The sequence below is a fragment of the Strix aluco genome, chromosome 1 (assembly GCF_031877795.1).
Source record: "Strix aluco isolate bStrAlu1 chromosome 1, bStrAlu1.hap1, whole genome shotgun sequence".
NCBI classification, from domain to species: domain Eukaryota; kingdom Metazoa; phylum Chordata; class Aves; order Strigiformes; family Strigidae; genus Strix; species Strix aluco.
In genome coordinates, this window is record NC_133931.1 from 122,436,258 (window position 1) to 122,458,500 (window position 22,243).

Below are 22,243 nucleotides of genomic sequence, written 5' to 3' on the forward strand. Positions count from 1 at the left end.
GCTGCTGGGGGTTGTTGTGGCCCAAGTGCAGCACCCGGCATTTGGCCTTATTGAAACTCCTACAGTTGGCCTTAGCCCATCGCTCCAGCCTGTCCAGGTCTCTCTGCAGACCCTCCCTACCCTTGAGCAGATCAACACTCCCACCCAACTTGGTGTCATCTGCAAACTTACTGAGGGTGCACTTGATCCCCTCGTCTAGATCATCAATAAAGATGTTGAACAGGAGAGGCCCCAAAACCGAGCCCTGGGGGACACCACTCGTGACCGGCCACCAACTGGATTTAACTCCATTCACCACAACCCTCTGGGCCCGGCCATCCAGCCAGTTTTTTACCCAGCAAAGCGTGCACTCATCCAAGCCACGAGCAGCCAGTTTCGCCAGGAGAACGCTGTGGGAAATGGTGTCAAAGGCCTTACTGAAGTCAAGATAAACAACATCTATAGCCTTTCCCTCATCCAATAAGCAGGTCGCCCTGTCGTAGAAGGAGATCAGGTTTGTCAGGCAGGACCTGCCTTTCATAAACCCATGCTGACTGGGCCTGATCCCCTGGTTGTCCATTATATGACTTTTAACGGCACCTGAGATGACCTGCTCCATGATCTTCCCTGGCACCGAGGTCAGACTGACAGGTCTATAGTTTCCTGGATCCTCCTTTCTGCCTTTCTTGTAGATGGGTGTCACATTTGCCACCCTCCAGTCCAATGGGACCTCCCCAGTTAGCCATGATTTCAGGTAAATCATGGACAGCGGCTTGGCGAGCACATCTGCCAACTCTTTCAGCACCCTTGGGTGTAACCCATCCAGTCCTACAGACTTGTGTGCATACAAGTGGTGTAGCAGGTGTAGCAATGGAGCAGCTGAGATGCAAATCAAAGTTTTGTAGCAAGTTCCTGTAAAACAATTGGAAAAAATCATCAGAGGTAACAAAACTGCTGTCAACAAAAGGAAATTGAAATATAAACCAAAAGCATTAAAATGAGTAGAGACATAACTCTTAAAATACAGTGCCTACAGAGGAGCTCTAACCAATTTTGCTAGCTTACACAAATCATGTGTGTTTGCCAAGTACCTCATAAAACGTGACATGGGAACAGAGCTGGACAGGTGTCTTCTCCAGTGCTGCCGTGAGTTTCCCTTGGTGAAGTCTCCAAGATGACTGCTTGGAACCACATGGTTCTTACCAACCTGCAGCTTCAAAAAAAATCTTCATGGAACAAAGACATCATTATATGATACTCTAGCACTGAAGTGTGTCAAATCAACCTCTTTTTCATCTGTAGTACTGCAGCCAGTCTAAACTCCCTGTCAACATCATCTGTCAAGCAGTACAGCTAATAGCGTTCAACTCCAAACAGAACCAGGAAGCCTTCAAAAGGCTTAATCTGCCCCACTCCAGCAACCCTGCAACATCCAAACCAATATCATCTTGTCAATTTTTGTGCTGCAGCAAGGGACAAGGTACGACAGAAAGCCACCATTATGGGTGTTTGCCAAGCAGATCAACTAAATACAGGTTGTTGAGTTTACTCCATCATTCCCCATTATGAAGTAAAGGCACAGTAGGCCAGCAGCAAGCAGGAAAGCAAGAGGTCACACACAAGGGCATGACAGCCCATGCCGTGGTGGTACTGAAGAGGCGTATGCATTTGCTCTGCCTCAGAACGTCTCCCCAACAGCCAAGAAGCAAACATGCAGGTGAGCCCTAATTTAGCACACATTTTATGCTGGTAGACCTGAAAGACACCCAGTGGTTTGAATCATTAGAAGACTTCCATTGAGCAGGCTTAGCAATCCTCTCTTTTAGTTGCTTCTAGAGGTTGCTACCCATCTACCGGAAAAACTTGCCTTCTGCAGCTACGAACATGTAATAATGATTCTGTACACTTGTATATGAGATATGTATATCTATATTATACAGAAGATCATAAATGCACATTTCAAAAATATATGGCTATTTTAGGTATAATGTAATATTTTTCCATGCTTTGACACAATGAAAAATTGGACCCAACTCATATATCCAGAAATTTAAAATCCAGTAATTTGATGGTAAAATGCCCAGTGCTTGATTTGTTTGTACACTTTCCGTGTACAAAGAGCTAACTCATAAATACATGAAAAGAAAAAGAAAAATCACCTGCATAAATGGAGAGATAATGTTCAATTTTCAGGTACTAAAGAACCAGAAGACTGAATATTGCAACATGATGGCAGCCTGCCAAACCCAGTGAAACAATCAATCTCTTTTACTAAATTTCTAGCATTGCTAAAGATAGTTTCTGAGTTGATGAAAAAAGCTCCCTTAGAATTGGAAAAAGTTCACTCCAATCTGTCAGGAACACTGTTTTATTAAGAAAAAAAAAAAGTGTTCAGCTTGAAATAACTTTTCTGCAGGCAGGCATGCAGCCCTGTAACCCCGAACCAAATCAACTGCCATTTTGAAGAACTGCACTCACAACCTCCTCAAAATTTAGAATTTCTTTAATGATTCCTTCTGAATATAGCACTGATCTAAAAAAATGCTCACAGTGTTAGAGAAAAATATTACCCTTTTTTTAGGGTTTAGGGGTTTTTGTGGAAGAAATTCAACTGTGCACCAGCTCAAGCCCTCACTCAACATAGGCAGCTAAAACTGTTCTTCCCAACCAGCTCTAAACAAAATAATTTTCTTCTTCACTTTGTCCCTGTGATTAGTCTGGGCTGTGGGGATCAGAAGAAAAGCAAAATGCCTGTCTATCACAGCAGCTGGTGTTTGTTAAGAGCTTGTTAAGGCTTGTCCACAGTTATGTATTATGTGACTACATGTCCTCTACTCTTAGGCAGGAGTCAAAGCTACCTGGGGTATCCGTCTGCAGGCTTTCAGAAGGGTGAAGAACATCTTCTAGTAGTGAACACTGTTCATAGGATGATATGATCATTCAGGTAGGACCTTGGGAGGTCTCCAGCCCAACCTGCTGCTCAAAGCAAGGTCAGCTACAAGATCAGGGCTTTATCCAGTTGGTGCATAAAAAGCTCCAAGGATGGGAACTGCACAACTTCTGGGTAACCTTCTCCACTGCTTGACGTGTCATGATGAAAAAGTCTTCTGAATATTGAATCTGAGCCCCGCTTCTTCGAATTTATGCCTGTTGTCTCTCTTTCTCCCACCATGCACCACTGTGAAAAGCCCGACTGTCTTCTTAATACCCTCCCCATGGGACCCCCCCGACAGCTTCTCATGGCTGGGCAGGTGCAGCCACAGTTTCCTCTCAAATGAAATACATTTTTAATAGGAGAAGGAAGAGGTTCATAGAAAATACAGCTGTGGATAATTTCTAAAGCCACAAAACTTTGGAAATCATTCCCTTACTTATTAAAAGCTGCGAAAATGTCAGAAGTGGAGCTCAGAAGGCCACTATTAGTTTTGACACCCTGTGCCTGAGAGAGCAAAGCTGCCCAAGGTTTGAGCTGAGCCCCTTGAAGTGGTTCAGAGGAAAATCTCCAGGCCTTATTTTTCTGATATCTGGACTCGCTCACAAAGAACTTGTATGCAGTTCATTTACTGAACCATAAGTAATTCCCTTCCCCTTCTCCCTTTCTCATGTCCCCATCACTCCTGATACCATGACTGAGTCTGGTTACCCAACAGCAGCATTTCAACCCAGGAGGCACTGGGAAAGTTACAAGTGAATATATATATATATGTCTGTGCAAGAACCTACCAGAACTCCTACATCAATAATGGGTCATTAAAAAAACGGGAATGACAACAGAAAATAAACTAATTAAGCCTAACTATCTGTATTTATGCAGACATAAGAACGTACGGAGGTTGTGCCGGATGAAATGCTCATCTAGCACCATATTCAGCAGTGGGTGATTATGGAAAGAAAACAGGGTGATTATGCAAAGACAATTCTCCTACTTTTCAGCCATCTACAGATTAAGGATTGAAGAGTTAGTATCCACCATTGTATCCATCATGTTCAGGGATCTTGATGGATTTCTCTTCCATGACCTCTCCAATGCTTTTTGAACTCATAATATCCACAGCAATCTGTGAAAATGAGCTCCACAATTTAATTGTGTAGAAGAAAACTTCATTTGTTTTAAACTGCTGCATGATGGCCGCCCTGTGTTCCTGCATAATGAAAACCAGCAAATATCAGTTTCCTAATCATCTCTAGACCGTTTGTAATTTTATACAGGTCTCATCCCTCTCTGAGTTATCTCTCTCCCAAGCTAAATAATTTGCAGTTGATTTAGTCACCCCTCACACAGCAGCCATTCTCTATCTCTGATCATCTTTGTTACCATTCTTCAACTTTTCTACATCCGTTAGTCATATATTTTAGATGAGGAATCCAGACATGCATACATATTGTACAGATGAGCCATAGGATATTACAGTGACATCATTAAGTGCTATCTATTTATTTCCTAATATTTTCTAACATTGTATTTGACATTAAATTCAGGAAAATATAGCATGAACCCTACAATTTTGATCTCAAAATTGCAGCCACTGAGAAAAGAGAGCTGCCGGTCATGCTATTTCCTTAACCTGAAATCCTGAACACAGTACACAGTTAGTCTAAAGGTTGATGTCAAGAAAATATGAGGAAAATCCAGAAAATGCTCTTGATGCGATCGCATCATATATGCTGTAAAACTCATTGTTAGTTACTTTACAGGTTTGATGAGAAATGTGTTTAGTTTGGATCAGTAATGACTTCAGAAAATCACAACACAAAAGCCTGCAGACAGATTTCATATAAATGTGCTTTATTGCAGAGAAGTTACATTATTTACATGCTGCAACACATTACAACATAAATCTATCAAGTATTTCATGGTGGATGCTGTTGGTTGTCAGATAACATTGTTATAAGAACCACATTATAAAGTGAAGAGACTTACAGCTTTATATACTCTACAACTTGGAGTAGCTAAAATGTTAAAAGTCAAAAGGCAGTGTTTTCTCAGGCCTGCCTGTTGTCATATGCATGCAAAAGCCTAAGGAGAGCAAATATAAAAGTATTGTCCAGTTTCAGGTCTATGATGCCACCAAAGCTGATGATAGGTGTGTACTGATTTATATTTTAAAGCGTATAATCTTGCATAAATTATACAAGTCTAATAAGATTGGTATAAATCTAATTATTTATAAACCATGGCTTATAAATAAAGGAGAAATGCAGCTTGCACATGCATTTAAAAGGACAACCTAGCAAATGTTTGTGACCTTAGTGTTCATTATCTCTTCTCTTAACAGATCTGCTAGAAAACATCTTGATTCTAGAGTTGCACTTCTCTTAGCTGAATAATGACAATGAAACTCCAGAAAAAGACAACTAAGCAATCTAGCCAATATATGCTGGTGGAGAAAAATCTATGAAATACAGAACATTATTTATGTCTAACTCAGTATGTCTTCATTAAGCAACGTTTCTAGCAGCATCATAGTGAAATAGAATAGTTGAGTGAAGTTTGGCCCCTGATTTTCTTAAGCGCAAAATAATTTGAAGTCCCAATTGAATCTGTAGCCCAAATATCAGTTGCTAAATAAACTGGGGAAAGCTTTGTTACTTTCTAAAGCAAAGTTCTCCAATTGTATCAGTCTTAGGAGATGTGACTACAACAAGCCTAAAGAACCATAACAGACATTTTTTAAGAAGTGAGGGAAATGGTCAGAATGAAAGAAAAAAACCGAAGAAGAATATACAACCCAGTGCCCTCCCTGGTAAATCAGCCATTGTTCTTTTGCTTGCCATGCAGCTGTGCTGTTTTATACCAGGCAAGGAATGGGCTTTGTTTCTGTGTTTCTAATGAAGTTATCTTTTAAAAAAAGAATGAAAGGGAATAGAAAACGAGCAAGGAATTGTAAATAGCGGTGGCACAGATACAGTCATGCATGAAGGGCTTGATCCTGCCAGTGACGCAAGGGGCAGTGGTACTGTGCGGACACTTTCCTGACATGGATCCCCTCACCCTTGGTGCACGTTGCACCCCAACATGGCTGCTGCAGAGCAGGGCAGGAGCAGCGTGTCCTTGCTCAGCCCCCAGGTAGAGGAGGGAGGGCAAGACGAGCGAAGGTGCTGGGGCTGGCGCCTACAATTTGTCTCCAAGAGGCAGTGAGTACACAAACATCTCCTTCCATGACTCCTTCATGGATGCCCACTTTTAACCTCAGTGTGTGGCTCTGACAAAGTGCTGACTCCCATTAGTGAGTCAGGGCAATCCGCCCCCCATTCACACAAACCACTGCTGAGATGCGCTGTAGAACCTCCTTTCAAGGGTAGGAGAGGCATGAGGTGGTCACCATACTCAGCAGGTTGTGCATCTCTCTGCACATAGGGTCAGTGTGCTCCTGGAGGACTACCAGAAAGGTGTGTTCCCAGGATGGACTTCTTCCCATGCAGGGAAGTCTAGGGTTACTTTCTCTCTGAAGAGCTGATCAAATCCCACTGAAGTTAATGGAAAAGTTACTGACAAATCCCATGAATGGGAAGGGACTGGGAAGGGAGAATCTGGGCACATGGGGTCTAACCTCAGTTCTTTTTCACACTAATTGAAGAGCTGGATTTGGGCTGCATGTAGGATGCCACTGGCACTGTGTGTGCAAAGGGGGCACACAGATGTCTGAAGTGCCCAGCCTTAGATGCCTGACTCCCTTTCACAGGTGAACAGGAATTCTGGGTTGCAAGGGTTCTGGCCAGAAGAGGTGTGTTGAAGGCAAAGACCAGATCTCCTGGGCCATAACTATACCCTACAAAAGAGGGGTGGGAGAGTCAGACAAGCCCAGGGTAGCAAAGACTTAAGTCAGCATGTCCCCATGGTGGAATTGAGCACCATCCAGGCTAACCAGGTTGGTTGGGGCAGTTTGGCCACTTTAATCTGAAGCTAATGAGCAGAATTTCTGAGCAAGGCCAATGTGTTTAGACAGCACTGAGACCTGAGCTGACTTGTCCCCAGCTGGCTCAGGTGTCGGCACGTTCCAGGTTTGGGCTTAGCAGAGTCAGTAGGAAGATCAGATCCACCTTGATCTGTCATTGTAGACATGCCCATAGACTCCTGTCCTTTTCAAAGGACGAAAAAAGTCCTCCCCATGCTCAGCTTGTTTAAGTCCCTCTCCTCATTGCATTTTATCTTAAGCCACTTTTTCTATGATGCCACAAAAATCAGTTTATACTACATACGTGTATGTGTGTATTAGATATGACATTTTATATATATATTAAACATATATAAATATCTATTTTTATATATATTATATATATATTAAACAACACATTCTATTCAATCATCCTAATTTCGTGTTATTCCACTGAATCCCATCACTTCTCTCAAATTGCACAAGTTCTTTAGGACTGAGCTGTCTTTGTTTTGGAGTACTGTATGTATAGCCAAATCTAGTCAATCGCACTTTACTGGTACTGCATTCAGGTGGCTGAGGGTCTTTTAATATAAGTGATACTCCTCAGAATCTTTACAGTATGTCCTCAGGCCCTGATGGTAAACCATCACTAAGGCTCAGTTGTGAATGGGCCATCTATGAATTAAGCTCATAAGCATGATGAGGATTGTAGCTATTACTGAAAATTAGCACTGGATTAAACACTAAGTTTTACTGTAAATGCATGTATAAATAAATTTTAAAAAATAATCAAAGCATTTTGGAGAGTGGGAGAGAGATGCCGTCATTTCCATTCCCACTATCTCTTACAATTACCTATATGGGAGAAGAGTAGTATTTTGGACTTCTCACTAAAAATACTGATTTTTGGAGGTTTGCCAACAGGGATAAACAGTACACTGTTGTTCTATATGAGCTAGCTAATGTATTTCCCAGAGTTGTCTGGTTTTAGTAAAACAGGTGATCATTTTTGGGGTATATTCGTTGTCATCCTTGCTTGTCCTACTTAGCAGGATATGCTCAGTATGAAATACTGAACAAGATCATCACCATCGATGTTTAAAGTAAAAATTCTGGTTTGTTAGATGATATTTTCCAATTAGTAACAAACAACAGATAAGTTGTCCTAAGACTTACCAGAATATGCAGCTAAGACGACTGAATTTCCACTAACAAAGTCTATGAGCATTAACAGGGAAGTGCATAACAAATAACTTACCGTGTATAAAACCCCTGAATAATACAGTATCAAACTATAAATTTAAATAACAGAGTAAACCAAAAAAAATCACTATATAAATCACAGGAAAGGAAAAAAAAAGAATCTCCAAAGCCCAAAGGAATTTCTGGATATGAATTACAGCTTCCATAGCTAGTGAAAGATTACTGCAATTCTATATATAAACAAAAAAGTGTACAGCAGGTATTTTAACTTGCAATTAGGAGAAAGTATCTGCAGATTGCATAAATGTGTTGTTGTGTCACATAATATCAAAGTTATTTGCAAAAATTATACAATCTGGAATGCTTTAATATGAGACACAACAATGTACTTAAACACACAGTAATAAGAAAATGAGAGCAATCATTATATAAAATGTATTTTTGGGATGCATTGAGTTAGCAGTGCTATCTAGATTAAATATGTAAGGTGAAAAGTCGTCATTTTAATAAGCTGCTCATTGATACCCCTTTTTGCCATCAGGACATTTTCTGTGTCCTACTTCTGCTGGATCTTTAAAGTCCCAAGGGCAAGTTAAAGCCAGTTGTGGCGTTCAGAAATGATTCAGTTAAGATCTACACTGTGCGTTTGTTACCACCATATTTTTTTCTTTAGAAGAGAAGTGATTTCACAAAGGCAGATTTCTTTCATTGACACAGTAAAATCCTTGGAGCAGGGACCATATTCTGGGCACTGCTAATCATATTGTTGGCACTCAACAAATAAATAATAACAACTTTAATGATAATTTACTTTGCTTAACTCCTACTTATTTGTAGTGTTGATTCCCTTGATTTAAGTGATGCTCCTTAGGAATTTTCAGATCCTTTTGGCCTAAGTCCCCTCTGTCTTTCCTGTTGTCTTTCTTCTCATTGCTACTCTCCTCAGTCCAAAAGCCTCTTATTTTCGAGGTGTTGCTGTTTTATTTGCACTTATAGCAGAGGTGTTCGATAAAGCTACACTTCTTTCTGCATTTGGTAAATCAGGTGTATCATACTCCCAGGGGCAGACTTCAGCTCGAGATGCTAAAGGTTGCTGTAAGTAACTACTTGGCTTATGGGAGTCAGATGAAAGCACATTTCCCTCAGAAGAGGCATTTTTTTTCTGTTCTGCCAATTTATTGAGGTTTTCCTTTTCTGCTGCTTTCTGGGGTAGCTCCTCCTGCTCCCCAGCGCAGGTATTAGGTGTATATCTATTAACATTCTCACACTTCAGCCCAGGGGAGTCCTGAGACTTGGAATTTGACTGTTTTTTCTCATTTTCAAAGACCTGCTGCTCTTGTGTCTCCTGAGTGGCTGCCTCCACCTTCTCTGAGCTCTTTTGATTTGACTGTTGATTCCCCTCAGGTGTCTTCAGCTTATGATGAGTCTTCCCCTTTGGCTGGAAAGGGTGGTTTTTCTCTGGCTCTGAGGAAGCAATAGACACATGTTTTTGAACTTTAGAGTCAGAAGGCACAGGACCAGGAATTTGGTCATATATCTCCCAAGGACAAACTTCTCCTATGTCGAAATTGTCCTTGTGCAGAGACTTACCTGGGCCTGTGTCTGGATTTGCAGGTGTCTGACTAACCCTTTGCTGTTTCATAATTCCAGATTTATGGGTTTTCTTTGTTTCCTCAGAGGGGGTAGAGTTCTTCCGGTGGGAATCCTTATGCTCCCCTTTATCGGAGGCTGAGTGCTTTTTGCTGGCCTCCTTACCCTTCTGCTGAGATTTATGAGATTTAGTGCTTTCTTCTAGACTTTGTGTTTTACCCGTTAGTCCCAGAGTCTTTTCCTTGGCACTAGCAATAACACTGAGAGATTTTTGTAACACAGATGTTCTTGGATGCAGAGGCTTCTTCTCGGCACTTAAGTTATGTGCACTTACTGATTTGCACACCAGAGGGACCGATTCAGTGGAGACAGCTTCAACTTTTTCAGGAGCATTTTTGGTTAATTTGTTACCATTCAAGGAGTCCAGAAGTGAATTTTCAGCAGCTATAACTTCTGCACTTTCTGTAGTTAAGCTATTCGGTTCTTCTGTTTGATCCCTAACATGATCATAAGTGCTGTGGGACTTTTTTAAGGAAAAGACTCTGTTTTTCAAAGTCTCTTCTTTTGGCTTTGCAGAACTCATGGAATCCTGTGGGTTTTTCCTCAATGTGGCTGTGTTCTTCACAGCACTGTGCTCCATCAGGTCCTTCTCATCTCTGGAGCACTGCCTGGTGACTGTCTCAGGGATTTCTGTAATACGCCGCATTATTGAGCGCCCCAAGCCCTTTTTAGAGCACCTTTTTTTCTGGAGATGTGGGTTATTAGCAATCATCTTTTTCCTTTTATAGATTTCAAGCTGGGCATATAGTTTCTTCAATTCATCCTGCAAAGCAAAGTGAATGGCAAAACTAGTACGTACAGAGCGAGTACAGTCAAACAAGCAGCCTATGAATGCATTAACCATTGCTCTAAAAATGGTGTTCAATGTATTTCATTGTTTTTTCTAATTCTTGAATATTTCTCCATCAACTTGAGTCCCATTTTCTTCCACTTTAAAAATAAGTTCAACTCTCATGCACAAACATGTTACCTTCCACAGCTGTGCATCACACAGCAGGCACAATTTATATATATTCATGCTGTATGTTTCAGATTTCACAATGCTGTGGTGTATGCCTTCCTGCTGAAATCTAAAGCTATTCCTTATTTTGGGAACATATGCCCTTTTTATCATCTAAGACAGGAATAAAGTATTTTTTTCTGTTAATCATGTGTTTTTAAAATTTTATCTATATAGTTATGTATAGTTACGTGTAAGTTATGTACCAATGAGTAATCACACTGACACCAAATGCTGTTTGCTCTCCAAGATAATTCAAAGAGCCTATGTAAACTGATAAACAGCTCTTGCTGTGGATGATTCCTCTGCCTTAGCCTCCAGTATGACTTTTACTACAACTAGTAATGCAGCATCTCTTCACACTAGTGAATATTTTTAATGAGATTTTATATGACCTGATGCCACATCATTGAGACACCTAAGCTGGCCTGTTTCAGTTGATACGTGCAAAAAAAGTCAAATGGATACAATTCAGAGTTTACTCTTAGGAAAAAGTGTTCTTGAAAATAAATGCAATTTAAATGAGTTATATATACCCGAATATCTTCAGGATCCAAACTATGTTCACTCCAGGCTGAATTGATACTGCTGTTCAGATAGGATCCAGATCGACCCATATCAAGCTCATCCTCATAAGCTTCTGTAGCTATATCATCTCTTGGGTTATTGCTTGAATGTGAAAACTGCAATAAGTATTCATAAAAAAGATGTTGCCGTCAGTGCAAAAGTTTACTTCAACATCACCGTAAAAGTTTACATCAACAGGTTTTATGGTCAATGATCCTTCTATGGATTTCATGTAATTTTCTGAACTCAAAATACTAGCTATAGGCATTGTTGACATAAGTAGTGTCATATAGAATATCAGTATTGTATGGAAGGAACTCTTATTAATGATGGCTTAACTTAATAAATCTTAGAGATTTGCATAAGAGAAAAAACTTATTTTGATGCTTATTTCAACTTCTTTAAATTGCATTTAAATTAAGCTAGTACAGACATAGACTTCCAGCAAGTATTTCCAATTAGGCTGCTAAAACTGTAGGACTGTATTTTGTATACCATACAGTTTAATAATCCTGCAGAAAGCAATTCTCCCATTTTAGGTCCTGACCCTGAAAAGGAAGAGATGAATTGGCAAAAAAAAAAAAAAAAACAAAAGGGAAAAAAATGGAGGAAATAAATAAAAAAGGAGACAAGTTAATTTCTTTCCTCTAAGTTTTAGCAAATGCTTTGATCAAGAGTTGGAGAGAGGTCATCAGCTATTTTTTTATTCATCTTGATTCACTCATCTGTAGTTACTATTGTCCACACAGTTGCCTGACCTCAGGACTTTATGAATGGAACTAAATCTTCTGAATCTTCTCTTAATTCCCTGAATTCTTTGGTGTGCTGGAAGAAAAGTCTGTGCAGTGTTAAAAAGATAATAAGCTAAAAATGGAAATGTTGATCAGTAGTTATGAGTCAGCTTCAAAAAGGTCAACAAATTTTCTAGGTTAGTCTAGAAAGATATCTCTGAAGATATGTAATAAAGTATATGAATATAAATAGAGAATAACAAGACTATTGCTAAAGACCAGAAAAGTAATTTAAAATAAAATAAGGTTATTCAGTACTAAGGCTGCATCAATGTGTCCCCTTCTTAGGACAGTTTAATGTGTGTGTATTTGACAGTTATCAGCATACTCTGTTCTGACATATAGGCAAAAGACAGAAATAGCAGCTTCATTAACCTGAAAATTTTATCAACTCAAACTGTTTAATGTTCTTCTTTCATATGTAGTTTTCACCTTTACTGTTTTCTTTGAATCTTGAGCTTTTGAATAATATTATTGGTCATTTCAAAAGCCATTACAAAATCATTCGCTTTGCTGGGGTACTGTCTAAGAAGAAAGCTCCATTCAAATCCCGTGGACTGGTGCTAGAGACAGGTGGAGCTGCCTGTGGTTCTCCCGCCCCTGGTGAGACTGACATATTGCCGCTTCGCTCCCAGCGCCTGGCAGGAGGCGTGCCGCAGTGCTCAGAGCTCTGTCTCTTCTCTTCCCTGTCTCCTGACGTCCTCTGTCTTCTCGTGTCCCACACACACTCATCTTCTTACCCAGCACCACTCCTGGCTCCATACCATGGGCCACGTCTCCTCCTGGTATGCAGCATCTGTCCGTCCTAGGCTGTGACTTGCAAAGGGCTCTGCTTTTTCAGCCTGTAACAACTGTGTGGTTTACATCCCAACCTTTCTATCTCATGGATAGTCCAAGCTCCTCATTCCAGTTTTATTTAGCAGTCTATCCTAGTCTTTCTATCCCCTTGTCTTAACTCTTTGTCTGATCTCAGCTAAGTCTGGCAGCAGCATGGTCACCCAAATACCTGAAATAAGCATCATTAGGCAGGATTCTTTCCTTCTTGTATTAATCACATCAAAAATTTAAGTACTTTAAACCCCTGCAATTTTGAAAGCTGAAAGAAAGAGTCTTTGAAAATGTCTAAAAGTTTTTAAAACAAAAAAAAAATATACAGCTTTTTAGGTACATAACTGAATTTCACATCTTCCTTTTCTATCAGTTGCTTGCTAATTTTAGACAGCATTGCTTCTGCATGACAACACTTATGTTCCAAATAGAAAAGAGACAGGAGACACAAATACCTTAGGGATCAGAAGTAGCCCAACAGTGACTGTCACAGTCAAGTGTGTGTGTGCAAAGAACAGCATCAGCATCCAGTCAGACTGAAGTCTTGAAGCAAGAATGAATCTGAAAATAGAATTCAGGGTTGCAATTCACTGCCTTTTCTCCAGTGCATTAGATTTAACATTTTTAATAATCCTTAAGATTCTTTTCATTGGAAGGCCAAACACAACTGGTTTTGTTCTGTACTGCTTTCATACAGACTAAAAATTACACCCACACGCTTTACTTATACACCACAATTTCAAAACAACTCAGAAAAAAACAACCAACAAAACAAGCCAAAACACAATATAAAAAGAAACAACAGACCTTAAAGGATATTGCTTATTCCATCATTTTCACTCTATTTATTTGGGTTTTTTGCATGGTTTACAATGTCACAGCTTCTTTGGCCTGAACTGAGTTATGGCAGTTTCCATACATTAAGGATCTGAACAAATGATTTTAGGTTAAGTAAGCACATGTACTATGATAAATTGCAGTGCACTTCAATACAGGATGTCCATAGATCACAGCTACAGAGTGCAGCTGATAAAACATCAAAGAGAGAACTGAAATGCATTTTAGCGGGGAACAGAGAAATTGCCTTGATTGCAGGACCGCCCAGCTCAATGCTGCAGGGCCAAAGAGCCTTGCAAATGCTCGGAAATGAGTGGCTGAACCTCCCAAATGAAGCTATTCCTTGCTGAGCTTTCTAAAAGAGTGGTATAACAAGCGGTGCAGTTAAAGCTAGCTGGAGCATGCCTGGCTTATCTGCTTTAGTGAGCTCCCAAAGATAGAAATGGTAAGCAGTGCAATGGATGAATGGACGTACCACTGGCTTGTAATCTGCAGGTTTACAAAAATCATTCAGATAGAAATGACATTTGCAACTTATCCAAGTCCACAGATGCACATTTTGCAGAAGCTTTTGTTAACAGAAATAGTCTGGCATGAAACACTGGCTTATATGCCATAATAACACAGTCATCATTTCTTGTTTAATACTTTGTAAATTAAATGTTTCATGAACACAATAAAATATTGTAATTATTTCTTACAGAGATATTGCTGTTGAGGTGTGCAGGGATATGAGAAGGCTCAGGCCTGAGGTTTAACTAACCAAACACAACATGAGAACTATTGAAGATGACATGAGAGACTGCTGGATATAACAAATAACAGTGAAAAGCAAACAAAAGTTACAGACAGTGCTGTGAGGGATGGCAGTATTCCACAGAGTGGTTAACAGGGAGTAATTTGAAAGATGGCAAAACTTCACAGGTAACTGAAGGGAGCACTGGGGGCCTTTGGAGGAGTGGAACTTCCAAGGTCAGCGGTACCGATGTAACCATATCAGTAACAGCATATAAGGCTGTGATTACCTAGCTAATGATATAGAAATACCAAATTTGAGTACAGATGTAGCAAAACGGGGAACAACAGGAAAAAAGCAATGAGAGGTGGGTTGTTTATTTGGGAGAAGACAAGGACAGAGAGAGGCTAAGGTAGATAGTGGAAGAACAAGCATGGAAAGAAGGGGGGATAAAAGGGGCTAGTGACATGTAAACAAGTTGTCACTGACTGAATCACAGAATCACAGAATCATCTAGGTTGGAAAGGACCTTGAAGATCATCTAGTCCAACCGTTAACCTAGCACTGACAGTTCCCAACTACACCATATCCCTCAGCGCTATGTCGACCCGACTCCTAAACACCTCCAGGGATGGGGACTCCACTGAGTCCTGTACCTGATCACTGCACTGTCTATCTTCTCATTAAATCCTTCTCCTGTTTGATCTCACTCTCTACACTGTGCATGTGTGTATGTGCAATTCATGAGGAAACTTCAGGCCGGACTAGCCAGCACGTGGGAGACCCGCATCTGGGAAGACCCAAGGTCTCAGCCCATGACTGGGTACAGGGCCCCAAACCCAAAGACAGATATTAGATTGGCTTAAGGACTGTGCTCGTATCTGAAGGACCTGTGAATGTAATGTGCTTGTTTCATGAGTGAACACAATCAGCTGCAGAGGAGGAATAGGACCAGGCTGTACGTGTTGGACCTGTGCTGGTCTATGCGGCCAGCCATGTGCTGCATGTGACTGTGCCATAGTGGAGGTGCTCAGCCTCACTAGGCCTGCAAATGGAAACAGCAGCAGCCACATCCATCAGACAAAGACAGGAGAAAGCTCCCAGATCCTGATGCCCACCAGATTTGGCTAACCCTTAACAGCTCCAATCATCAAATCCTGTGAAGGCTTTTTGCTTGTTTTATGTGTGAAACCTTGACTGACTGAGGTATCCACACCATACTACTGAAACCAAAATAGCATTTGTAGCAGCCATTCAGACCTAGCAGAGGTGGGGTTTCTATTTGAATGAGATTTTTTCCATACAAATTTTGGTTTTCTCAGTAATACAAAAGAAAGAGCAATGCCGGAATTTAATGCTATGCTGATCTGAAGATAAGAAACCTCTGTTTCTGAAAGGGGAATAATATTTCTAAAGGAAAACAAAATGCAAACAGTTCAAGGTTTTATTTAGTGCTCACATGAATCTTATATGAGCTTTGGGAGTTTTCAGACTGCATGACTGCCTTGTAATAGTAGGTGTCCTTCAAGGCTCCAGTGCTTTCAACTTCATGACAACTCAGATATGTCATATAAATCTGAGTCTTACATTTCTGCTCTTTCAGTTACATCCAGAACTTGGCAGGGAAGACAGAAGGAAAAAAAAAAAAAAAGGAAATGTGAACTTCAAAGAGACTGGATTAAGATTTGTGTATATAGAAATGAACATAATCTCAGGAGGGATCATGTACTTCCAGTGCATTTTATGCATTCCTATCCATAAACAGAACATGCTATTTCTTCAACAAACCAGCATGTATCAGACAGAGGGCAAAGTACATTTTTTTTTAAAAGAAGGAAGAACAAAATCAGCAGACCTTAGGCCGAAGGAACAGGATCCTCAATAGGATAAACTGAAAGACCTAATCCTTTTGTGTCTCCTTCATAAGGCATGTATTAAAATGCCACGTTTTCTCCTTCCCCCCTCTCTTTAATCCAGGATTACTTTCATCCTGTCCTATTGTTAAAAGAAACTTGCAGCCCACATAATAGCTCTCCTAATGCACTGAACTGTATCCTCTAACATGGCCCAAAAAATGGTTTAGGAACATTAATTAATAGGGGGAAATTTTGACTGAGAAGATGTCATATTGGTTATAATATATTCAAAAGTATTATAACAGAATTTTATATCTATTGGGAATGAGAAGAAAAATGCTTCCATCACATACAGATTTTAAACATTATTTCTGCAGATGTGTGTGTTAGGGAGTAAAGAACAAGATTTTGAGAGTACATGGGTGTTGAGATATGGGGTTAGAAGGTGAAGGAAACAAAAAGTTGCAAGCCTGAAAAGCGCAGTAAACTTTATAACAGTGATAAGGAAGAAGAGCACCTGGAAAGAATAGAGATGAAAGATTTGCTTTGCTGATGTTTACTCAGAAAAAATCATGCCTCATGGAAGCAAACATCAAGAAGTCAGAGAGAAATGTGAGTTCCAAGACAGACCAAGTAACAGAAAAGAGTATTTGAAGACTGTCAATGGAGCAATGCAAAAAAAAAAAAATCTTAGTAGATAAGGTCTGTCAGGAAGCAAAGGAAGGCATGAGAATGTCATAAGAAAGTCATAAGAATCTCTTACAGGATGAGATTGTCAGTGATCTACTGCATCACATAGACATTCACAAGTCTATGGTACTGGATGGGATACACCCGAGGGTGCTGAAGGAGCTGGCTGGGGTGCTCGCCAAGCCGCTTTCCATCATTTACCAGCAGTCCTGGCTAACCGGGGAGGTCCTGACAGATTGGAAATTGGCCAATGTGACGCCCATCTATAAGAAGGGTCAGAAGGATGATCCGGGAAATTACAGGCCTGTCAGCTTGACATTGGTGCCCAGGAATATGATGGAGCAGCTCATCCTGAGTACCATCATACAACACGTGTGGGACAGCCAGATGATCAGGCCCAGTCAGCGTGGGTTTATGAAAGGCAGGTCCTGCCTGACAAACCTGATCTCCTTCTACGACAGGGCGACCTGCTTATTGGATGAGGGAAAGGCTGTGGACGTAGTTTACCTTGACTTCAGTAAGGCCTTTGACACCATTTCCCACAGCGTTCTCCTGGTGAAACTGGCTGCTCGTGGCTTGGATGGGCACACGCTTTGCTGGGTAAAAAACTGGCTGGATGGCCGGGCCCAGAGAGTTGTGGTGAATGGAGTTAAATCCAGTTGGCGGCCGGTCACAAGTGGTGTCCCCCAGGGCTCGGTTTTGGGGCCACTCCTGTTTAACATCTTTATTGATGATCTAGACGAGGGGATCAAGTGCACCCTCAGTAAGTTTGCAGATGACACCAAGTTGGGTGGGAGTGTTGATCTGCTCGAGGGTAGGGAGGCTCTGCAGAGAGACCTGGACAGGCTGGAGCGATGGGCTAAGGCCAACTGTAGGAGTTTCAATAAGGCCAAATGCCGGGTGCTGCACTTGGGCCACAACAACCCCCAGCAGCGCTACAGGCTTGGGGAGGAGTGGCTGGAGAGCTGTCAGTCAGAGAGGGACCTGGAGGTGTTGATTGACAGCCAGCTGAACATGAGTCAGCAGTGTGCCCAGGTGGCCAAGAAGGCCAATGGCATCCTGGCTTGCATCAGAGATAGCAGGGCCAGCAGGGACAGGGAAGTGATCTTACCCCTGTACTCGGCACTGGTGAGGCCACACCTTGATTACTGTGTTCAGGTTTGGGCCCCTCACTACTAAAAGGACATTGAATTACTCAAGCGTGTCCAGAGAAGGGCAACGAAGCTGGTGAAGGGTCTGGAGCACATGTCGTACGAGGAGCGGCTGAGGGAACTGGGGTTGTTCAGTCTGGAGAAGAGGAGGCTGAGGGAAGACCTCATCACCCTCTACAACTACCTGAAAGGAGGTTGCAGAGAGCTGGGGATGAGTCCCTTTAACCAAGTAATAAGCAATAGGACAAGAGCGAATGGCCTCAAGTTGCACCAGGGAAGGTTTAGACTAGATATTAGGAAGCATTTCTTTACAGAACAGGTTGTTAGGCGTTGGAATGGGCTGCCCAGGGAGGTAGTAGAGTCCCCATCCCTGGAGGTGTTTAAGAGTAGGGTTGACATGGCGCTTAGGGATATGGTGTAGTTGGGAACTGTCAATGTTGGGTTGATGGTTGGACTGAATGATCTTCAAGGTCTTTTCCAACCTAGACGATTCTGTGATTCTGTGAGATGAAATTCATGTTATCTTGCTATTTTGAATTTTCTAGGCCCAACTCATTTTTACAGGGTACTCAGCAGGAAAGGCATATAGCAATTTTCATGTAGCTCTGGCAAAGGCCCTTATTTATTTGTTACTACTCTAATAGTTTACAAGTATGAAATGAGAGCTTATTATAAACTTTATAAGAAACATGTGCTTTATATTACTGTTGCAGCATCATATGCATAACAATTTTTTATGTCAGCATATAAAACACTATGCTTCATGCACAACCAGTAGAATTATTTTAAGATAGAGCTGCACATCACCAATCTGTTACACGTCCAGGAGAAGTTCATATAAACCCACATTCTTACCTGATGTTTTTCTAGGGATACAAACCAATGACCAGTATGTAGATGACTGAAGACAGACAGTAGTTTTGCTATATCTAATTTATCATACATTCTGAACTTTGATCCAAGAACTTATCAGCTAGCTATACTGAAAAAAAACCCTAATTAAACAATTAACAAGTTGATTGTACATATTCTTAAATCCTATGGGAACATTTTTAAGTTTAGTTATCACTTAATTTGCAGAATTAAATATTTATGAGACCTTCCATTATGGATCATAACCCATTCATCCATTTTAAGTTGCGCCATATGAAACCTGAAAAATAAATAGTTAATTACTAGATCTACAAATCACTTGCCTAATTGTATGGAATATAGCAGAGATAATGAGCTCATTGTGAACTGCAACAGCCATATAACGTGGCTCATGAAATGCTGATGGGACTGTCCGCACTGCATAGCAGAGATAAACACCCCACAAGAGGAATAAAAATTCAGCTGTGAGAAGAACAAAAAGAAATAATTTACAATTAGTTTTATAGGTGAAAAAGGAAGGAAATTTGAAGTACTATAGTATCTTCTGTATGCGTATCTATGCAAAGACAATATACGCTCATACATGTATATATGTACACACAAAGGCATTCAAACTCTCCGATACTGTCACTGTACATGATACATTTGGTTTTAATTTTACACACTTCTTTTTTCCAGATCATTTTTTCCTTTGCATTTATGGTGTTTCAGTTTTTCAACTGACAAACTTTAAGACAATGTCTAATAATGTCTTGTTTGCTTTTCAAATTGGTACTACATAAGTTTGACATCACTTAAAATAACAAAGTATTTTTATTTGTAGTTCTGGTTCTTGTTATAGAGGTAGATACCGGTGCTACTACTAGACTACTAGCTTTTTAAGACAACAGTTTCCTTTCAAAGGTTCATAACTCGGATATAACAATATATTTTGGGCTAAAAAAAATTTCCTCTGTTCATGATAGTTAATTCTGCTGATGCCCATAATATGATGAGTCATTTCTGAGGGTCTAATGTAATTATAACAAATGACATGTTTCCCTCTGTTAGGAGAAAAATGAGCAAAGGAAGGAAGGAGAAGGAGTAAAGGGTGAGGATCAGCTTAAATGATCCTGTTAGAGTTAACTCATCTGCACCCAGCAGTACTCTGACTTAAGTTTCCAGCAGGAAGTCTGCTGTGACATAATTTTTATTTCGATACAAATTAAATGATTTCACACACATCCTGAAAAAATTCTGCTTCCAGAAAAAAACCCACAGCTCTGCCATCTAGATACGAGTAGAGCTGGTGCTTGTCTCTCTTGCCTTGCAGTCTGGGTTGACGATGGCTGGAAGCATTTGAGAGTTATCCAGTAACATGCAGTTTCATGTTAGACCCCTGAAATGCCGGCACTGCTCTGGACCAGCTTCAGAAATTGAGTGTGATCCCGTTGTTCATACACTGCTTTTGCCTTGTTGAATTTTTGCAGTAAAAACTACAGTTAAATGTAGTATAATAGAAAAGTAGTTCTTTCATACTTCTTTTTTTTTTTTTTTCCAATACATGTTATTATACTGTAACTAGAACTGGAGATCACTGACATCACCCTATGGTAGTAATCAGCAAATCATTACTGGTCTGGTTTGGATAAGGACACAAATGCTTGTGAACCCTGCCATTAGCAACAGATTGAAATAAAACATCTTCACTGGATATCTTGTGAGAACAGGTCCTCTGGTTCCTTCACTTTTAATAGTCCATAACTGCTGTAGATTACCTATATTATGTTGTTATAGCATTTCAAAACTTCTGATTTTGCTATGAATCTCAGCTAAAATCAGTAAGGGACAAGTCTGGATAAAATGAAAATGTGCTCTGATAAGGGTTCACTTTGAACAACACTTTGCACGTGTCTTACTTTTATCAAAAACAGATGGCCTAGCTTTAAGACCATCATTTTTACTAGAACATATCCTACATAAACCCTGCAGCTTTACCAGTTCCATAAAAACAAACATCTGAAAAGGCATAATCCATGCATGCTACTATTTTTGTGTTCTTCCTCACCAAAATCCCAACAATAATAAACCTTTTGACTAAGTAATAGTTTGACTTGAGACCTTACTGAGTGTCAATATGAAAAAAGCATGGTATGAATCTTCTGAGATTATGTGTCCCAGTCTGGTTTTGAGCTCTACAAAAGTACCTATACAGGTTTGTCTTCCCCACATCCCCCACACACTCACTGCTTGGGCAAACTGGCTGCTACTTCAATTTCATTCCTAGATAATTAGCTATGCTACCAGTGAAGACCATTACTCTGGTTTCTTAAAAACACCTACACAGGAATGACCTACCAAACCATCTTGCTCCTGAAGTCTTCTCTGAGCAAGTGCAATACAAATTTTGCTTCAATGAAGTAAGATTAAAGGCTCTTTTACAAATGTTAGCAGCTTTTCTCTTTAAGTACACATGCCTCACATACGCAGAATCATGGCACTGAAATGTATTGCTCTTCAAAGCACAGTAATTTATTGCTTTAACTGTTCCATACTGATTTAGAAGAAATTGAAAAGGAGAAAATGGTTAGAATTAGGTTGCTAAAGCCAAATCACTGTATCTTACTGTCCTATGTTCTACGGAAACTCTTCTTCTTAATACAATTCAGCAAGTATTCCCCAGAACATGCCAAAGAGCCTATTTCCTCTCATTTTGCCTTTCATCCAAAGTCCCCCTGCAGTAAAAAATCCAACATTGGCAGCAAAACTGAATAGATGAGCTAACTGTAAAATAACAGGCACACTCTACAAAAGTACCCATGGTCCATTCTTCTTTCTCTTCATCAACTGAAGTGAGAAGAGCCCCAAGACTCTTACTGATTGAAACAATCAGTTACAAGTGCTAATAGAGGCTGAGAGTTTGAAAAAGTTTGGCTTTTTAATGGGATGAAAATACATGTATAAAACTCCATGTGCTGAAGGTGTTCCTACTTAAACTAAAGAGTGTGGGCCAAATTTTGCTCATTTTTAGAAGAAAAAAAAATCTGCTCTAAGTTTGAAGGGGGAAATCAAGTTCATATAATTAGCTACAGACTATTAGTGCAATTTGTAACAAAACTCTGAAGGTGTTATAAAATTTTGTTGTATTGTTTTTCTATACGGCCTTTTTGGTTTCTCAGTATAAAATAAGGTGACTTATTAATGTATTATACTGATGAAAAACAC

General features: G+C 40.2%; 1 protein-coding gene across 1 annotated transcript in view; it reads right to left on the reverse strand.

The window, feature by feature from the left end:
* Positions 1 to 4,744: 4,744 nt before the first annotated feature.
* Positions 4,745 to 22,243, reverse strand: part of GPR158 (G protein-coupled receptor 158) — a 211,523-nt gene continuing 194,024 nt past the window's right edge. Inside the window, exons 8-11 of the mRNA XM_074833759.1 lie at positions 19,363 to 19,501; positions 13,352 to 13,457; positions 11,247 to 11,393; positions 4,745 to 10,473 (exon numbers count right to left, since the gene is read on the reverse strand). Coding sequence (XP_074689860.1) covers positions 9,019 to 10,473; positions 11,247 to 11,393; positions 13,352 to 13,457; positions 19,363 to 19,501 — 1,847 coding nt within the window. The 3' untranslated portion in view covers positions 4,745 to 9,018. The remainder of the gene's footprint in view (positions 10,474 to 11,246; positions 11,394 to 13,351; positions 13,458 to 19,362; positions 19,502 to 22,243) is intronic.